A 6,483-nucleotide genomic window follows, 5' to 3' on the forward strand; every position below is an offset into this window, starting at 1 on the left:
ATGCAGAGCACTTGGGAGTCTGGCATGGCTCTGGGAGGTGTCGCTGTTCATTTTAGTACTTGGCAAGAAGTACCCAGCGGAGGCTGAGCTCAGTGGCTTTTTATTCAGTCTGCATCATTTATGAAGTCCAGTGTGTTCCTCTCCCCTTACCCCACCCCCCCTGCCCAAGTACTGAAATGGTGTGCTCCAAGTGTAGCATAAGAGGCTCAAGCTGAAGATGAGGACAAACTTGGTGAGGGTGAGGGTGGCAGAGCATGGCCCAGGCTGCCCAGCGAGGTTGTGGAGTCTCCTTGTGTGGAGACACCCAAAGCCCTGGCCGTGTTCCTGTGTGACTGCTCTGGTGATCCTGCTCTGGCAGGGGTTGCACTGGGGGAGCTTTCCAGGTCCCCTCCAACTCCTGACATTCTGGGAATCAGTGCAGTGCTGTGGTTCTTAGTTCAGATTGACAGAACAGCTGTCAAAAGAGCTGTGTGTTGCCTGCAGAAGCTTAGGCAGCTACTGTGCTCTGGGCCATGGGGGAGCTGAGCCAGAGCTCATTGGGGTGTGGGTTGAAAGGACGAGAGTGTGAAGATGTGAAAGCTGACAATGCAGATGTCATGTGCAAATGAGAGCTGATGGGTTTTTTGGTTAGTTTGTCTCCCCCTCCCCTTTTTTGTGAAGCACACCTGTTTGAAGGCCATTCACGCAGTGTCCCCTGCCTTGTCTTCCCAACTGCTGCCTGCCATTGGGGTGCATTTTTGACAACTGGCAGACCAGACCTGTACTCTGTAGGACTGTGGTGGATGGTGATGTTGCATCTGGCTCTGCCCAGGAGAGGAGCGTGGAGCTGTGTGCGTGTTGCCTGGAAGAAGGGCAGGGGAGCAGACTGTGGAGGTGAGCAGGTTGTAGGAAGAGCAGCTGGGTTCTCTTTCAAGTAGGTTCCTTACTTCTTGGTGTTGGATTCCTCTTTAATTCTGTATTGCTCTAATTGGGCTTGAGCATCCCCTGCAGGTTTGTTTTGTTTCCTAGACATGTTTTCCATTTAAGTAACTTGGGAGCTGGTGACTTGCTAACCCTGATCAGTGTTCTGTGTGACCAGTACACCTCTGGTTCAGTCTCTGCTTTACCAGGCCTCCAGCCAAAGGATGGCTTTGTCAGGGGTGACCTAGCATGGCTTCTACTGATCAGTGGTTGGGGTTGGTTGGTTGGGTTGTTTGTTTTTTTTTTAAGCAGAATCTCTAGAGTGACTTTAAAGAAAAATGAGTTCACACAAAGAGAGAGAGAGAGAGAGAGACACGTTGGAGACAAACACAGCCTGAGAGTCACTTTTACAAGTTTCTTTATGAAATTAAATGTTGCCCCTGGTCTGAGGGGTGGGGGGAGTTATAGTGCAAGAATGGCTTTGTACATGCTACTGAATTCAGCTATCCCTGGCTGACCAGCCTTCAGTCAGCTGCAGCAGTAACCAGCGCGGGACTGCTGAGCTCCGCTGACAGGAAGGGTCACGTTGGAATGAGCGGGTGTCTTCTGCTGCCACAGGCTGCCTCCTAAGCTCAGGAATTCAGTCAGTATGGCTTCTAACTCTCACTATGGTAAGGCAAATCTTTCCTTTTGCTAACCAGGGTTTAAATTAATTCTTTTTTGGCCACAGTTTGAAACCCGGGTACTTAAAATGAGGTGTTTTTTTTTTTTTACTGCCAAATTTAGGCCTTTCTAAAGTGGCTTTCCATTTTTTAAGGTGTCGAAAACCTGTAGTCTTTCCTTTATGCTAACCAGGGTTTAAATTAATTCTTTTTTTGGCCACAGTTTGAAACCCGAGTACTTAAAATGAGGGTTTTTTTACTGCCAAATTTAGGCCTTTCTAAAGTGGCTTTCCATTTTTTAAGGTGTCGAAAACCTGTAGTAATACCTCTTAGGTTGAGAGTCTGTGGGAGTTTGCATAATAACCATGGTTTTAGTCTTTCAGGGTTGAACTGCAGACTCTGACTTCTGGGAGCTAGGCTTGCAAATATTGACATTTCTTAAAAAAATAATAAAATACAACAGACAAAACAGGCATCAAGTTAATGACGTCTGACGAGAACAATTACAGACTTACAAAATACACAGTTCTGATTTTTACCATAAATAAACACATTACAAACAAGGAGCATTTTCATTGGCCAGGAAATATGGCAGAATGATGGAGAGACGAGAATCTAAGGAATTGAGTATGGTATTAATTAGGCACATATTTTTTTTTCTAACTGACGTAACTCAAACCCTCTAGAGAGATTGAACTTTACTCATGCTGCAGGTTGATTGGCACAGTTTAATGTTCTAGAGTTCATCAGTGGTCTTGAACTAAAGGAAAGGAAAAGGTCACAGTGCAATACTCACTGTTGTCTTGTCTGAGTGCCTGCAAAGGCTAACAACTGAACTGGTTAGAAGTGTGGAGGAGGATCATGTCTTGGAGGAACGGGGGGAATGGGGATGGGCAGAGAGCAGAAGGGTTTATCCCTCCGTGGAAAATGTATCATGTCAGTGACTCTAAACTGTTGTTCTGAGCGCGTCGGTGGCCGGGAGCCGGCAGGTCTGTCAGCTGCCGTCCTGTCCCCTCTGACAGCTGCCGGGCAGCAGCAGTGTTCACAGCGGGAAGGAGCGAGTCCAAGTACAGCTGACAGGCAAAATCGTTTCAGATGAAACATGTCAGGCTCCCTCCTGTGATCTCTTCCTGGAAGTTTGCCTCTTGGCCGCTCTGCAAGGCTGGCTCAATGGGACTGGCACAAATGCACGTGTGTGTGCAAGCGCACACGCAGCGTCTCACCTCAGAGCCGGCACGTCAGTCGGGCTGCAAAATAAATAGGGAAGGCAGGAGCACGTGTGCCATCCTCTGTAAACAAAGGATTGGAAGAAGCTGGGCTCCAGCTCCCAGGACTGACAGATAAAGTGCTTTCTCAAGGGGTTCAGGCACAAACGCGGGGCTGCCTTTATTTCCGGAAGGGCGTCAGCCTGCTGATGTTCTGCCAGAAGTTCGAGGGCTTGCGCTTGGGCTCTGCCAGCATGAAGACTTGCTGCTGAGGGAGCGTGGTGGGCAGGGTGGGATGCTTCTGCCGCATCAGGAAGTCGTAGTAGGGCCTGGTGACAGCTGTGAGGAGGAGGAGACGGGGAAAGGCATTAGTTGAGCACAGCTCCCTTCCCCACTCCCTGCCCAGTGCCTGTGAAAGCTGCAGGGGAGGGAGTTGGGTTTGTCCTGGTGTTACCTGTCACTTCAGCACGGTTTTTTGGATTAGAGTTGAAGCTCTGGCGGTCCCAGCAATGTGAAGTGTAACTGTCAGGTTTGCCATCACCACTACAGCAGGGCTAAACAGCCGCAGCTCATCACTAGTGACAAACTTAACTGGTGACTTTGGTTTGGGGAGAAGGAGCTGAAGTGCATGTGGCTCTGTTCCCTGTTAAAACTTTCAGCACTGGATTGCTGAGTCATCAGGGCCAGAGCCTGCAGCCAGAGCTGGCTCATGGGGTCTCCTCTACTGCTTCCCCCCCAGCGCTTTGCTCTGCTAGAGGGTTCTGGCCTCCTTCCCAACTTCCCTCTGCAGCCAAATTTTACTTCAGACTTGTTTTTAAAGTTAGCAAAGCTTTCTTACTGCAGACTTAGCCAGGCTTTAACTGCTGGCTGGTACTGCCAGGAGGCAGTGATTGCCTCTGTGGGTCTAGAGGAAAGCAAGCGACATCTCTTCCTCTGGAGAAGAGGAGGAGTGGTGGCATCACAAAGTGTGGTAGCAGGAGGAGTCTTCAGCTGTGGGTACAGAAACTTGCCTTTCTGTTGCTGGAGTTCCCGCTCCCCTGGCTGCTGCTCAGTCTTCCTTGTCTCAAAGTTTTAATGAACAGTTCTGTCAATGAGCATGGTACCTACCCATGGCATCCTGCAAAAACCACAGCTCTCAAAGCATCTTTCTCGGCTCAGCTGCCCAGGCAGGAATAGTCCTCACTGCGGGGACCTTTATGGACCCTCTTTGCATCACAGAACCATTTAGGTTGGAAAGACCTTTAAGATCTTTGAGTCCAGTCCCCAGTCATGGGGGTTACTCCAAAACTTAATCTTGTCTTTTCATGAAGGCAGTGCCATAGTGCTGGGAGAGCCTGGGGGTGAACGAGTCTTTGAACAGATGTTGCCTGTGTGTAACTGTGGTTTCTGGCACAGGGATGAGGTGCAAAGCAGCTCTCCTGGAGTTAGGAATAGTTTCCTGACTCCAGCCATCTGAACCTGCTGGCAGCTGTACTGCAGATTGTCACACCAGAGCTCACCCCCCGGCCTTCTGGAGAGCTTGCTAAGCACTGAAACCATTCCAGTGTAGGAAATGTAGAACCACCACCACCCCCTGCCCAGTTGTAGCAGCGTTTGTACATTCAGGTGTGACTCACCTTTAGGCTTCCCACTGTGGTGCTGCTTGCTGGCATTCAGCATTGCCTGCTTTTTCTGCACCTCTGTGATTGAAAAACCTTGAACATAAAACAGTTTGTTAGCAGCAGATCCTCATTTTGTGTCTCATGGGAAGATGCAGGCATAGGCAGTAAGGGAAAAACGGGGGTGAGGAAATGCCTGAGGTGAGAGGTCAGAAGCTAAAATTACTCAAAGCTGGAAGGGGCACATACTGCTCCCCCCAGCCTGTGCTCCACAGCTCTCCCTGCCTCTCAAGCAAGGTTTACTGCCTGTCCATCCCACCACGCTTTGCTGCGTGAAGAAGCAAGTCCAGACCAGTTGTGGTTCAAATCTCCCTAGATCACAGATGTCTGAATTAAGTAAGTGGCATTTGGACAGAGCAGGGAAAACCCTTGAGTGAACATTTTTTGTATAGATATTCCCAAGTTGGGCACTCGCACGATACTGTAAAATAATGAAGCTTTATGTAATGTATTGACTTTTTTTGTCAGCCCTGCTGCACTCATTAAAGGCACTTCATCCTCCCTGAGCACGTACTGCAGTGTCTGCTTCTGGTGGTCTGTATTTTTTTTAAACCAGTCCCACACACTGATTCAGAACGTGCAGTTCAGCAGCCCCAGCCACGGCCTCGCAGTGTTGCTGTTCCCATACCTGTCTCCTGGTCGAGCTGAACCTGTCTCCTCTCATTCTCAAATGCCTTCAGCCAGCGCTGTTTCTGCTCGGGCTTCTTTGCACAGAAGAGGTGGACTTCCTCGGTGTCTCTGCAGTGCAACTTAAATGCATTTTTCACGCTGATATTGAAGTCCTTGTCCTTCCCATCTTCTACATCCAGTATTTCCATATCATCCATGTTGATCCGGCTCTTATAATACAGGATGTCCCGGCGCAAAAGGTCCTGTAAGAGAGATCGTACACACATTACCCTTCCTGGCCTGTCCCTTCCTTAAACATTTGTTGTCTTTGCTGTGATGAGTAATTTGATCTTCTTGGCAGTCATTACAGTCCTGTAATAAAAAACTGATACTGGATTTGAGTCTGTGGGATGGCACAGCTCCTGTTGACAGCGGTGGCAGTGAGGGGCACCGCATGGTGGTGGGGTGGCATCAACCGCTGAGGGATAGCGGGAGCTCTGAATGAGAAGCAAGCGTGTGTTCTTACACCTGATCCCAAATCCTCATTGAACCAGTGTCAGAAGATTGCATCTGGATCCTACAGTCTCAGTTAGAAAGCCAAAAAATGCTCATTGGCTTTGGGGTTTTTTTTTTGTGTGCTGACAATGGAAAGTAGATTTGAAAGCAGTGAGAAAACAGTGAGGGTCTTGAGCCCGGAGCTACCTGTATGCTACGGATTATGCAAAAAAAGTGCATGTTCACTTCTGAAGTTGGAATGGAAGATACCTTTCATTTGCTCTATGAAGGAAGATTTATTACTGAAGTTATGAAAAATAGCATGGGTTGTACGTACAGCCTTACATATGATGGTAACGTGGTCTCCCCATCATTGCTCAGAGCTTTTCATCTAAGCTGCAGTTACCTTCTGAATAGGACATTAATCTCACATAGCAGTGAAGTTGGGAAGAAAATAAAATTAAAAGAAAACGGGTGACTGCTTATACTGGAGTTGTGTAAACTAAACCCATACACTAACCCTAGCAGCAGTGCAACGCTTTCTTCTCTTGCTGTGAGATTTAGGCCAGCAGTAGTTGGTTCCTGTAGCGTATTGCTGTGGTCAGGTGCACAGAGCACATCAGAGAACAGACTGCAACGAATGCCCATAAAGATCTGTGCCAGAAGCACCTGTGATACCAGTAAGTATTAAGGAGAAAAAGAGGAGCATTGAAGCAGTTCGCTCAAATTCTTTGGCGTGTTAATAGATGATAGCATCTGTGCCTGGCTAACGTGGTTACCTTCTTACAGCAGACCAGCTGGTGATCAAAGAGGAAGAACATCCTCTGTTGGCTCTTGGCTTGAGGGGGAGAGATTTTGGTCAGCTCCCCGGAATAGATGAGTTCTGAGCTTCTGACCAGGACGTCTTCACCCTGGGAACAGCACAAAGAACAGGTTGGTCTCAGTCATTCCTGC

At 48.4% G+C, this 6,483-nt stretch overlaps 1 protein-coding gene across 2 annotated transcripts in view; it reads right to left on the reverse strand.

The window, feature by feature from the left end:
* Window positions 1–2,948: 2,948 nt before the first annotated feature.
* Window positions 2,949–6,483, reverse strand: part of ARHGEF4 (Rho guanine nucleotide exchange factor (GEF) 4) — a 41,393-nt gene continuing 37,858 nt past the window's right edge. The window contains exons 7-11 of one of the 2 annotated variants that reach the window (XM_010192727.1): window positions 6,309–6,440; window positions 5,054–5,297; window positions 4,380–4,461; window positions 3,688–3,698; window positions 2,949–3,106 (exon numbers count right to left, since the gene is read on the reverse strand). In XM_010192727.1, coding sequence (XP_010191029.1) covers window positions 2,949–3,106; window positions 3,688–3,698; window positions 4,380–4,461; window positions 5,054–5,297; window positions 6,309–6,440 — 627 coding nt within the window. The remainder of the gene's footprint in view (window positions 3,107–3,687; window positions 3,699–4,379; window positions 4,462–5,053; window positions 5,298–6,308; window positions 6,441–6,483) is intronic. The other variant, XM_010192728.1, reaches the window with a different exon arrangement.

The sequence above is a fragment of the Mesitornis unicolor genome, unplaced genomic scaffold (assembly GCF_000695765.1).
Source record: "Mesitornis unicolor isolate BGI_N332 unplaced genomic scaffold, ASM69576v1 scaffold1019, whole genome shotgun sequence".
NCBI lineage: Eukaryota > Metazoa > Chordata > Aves > Mesitornithiformes > Mesitornithidae > Mesitornis > Mesitornis unicolor.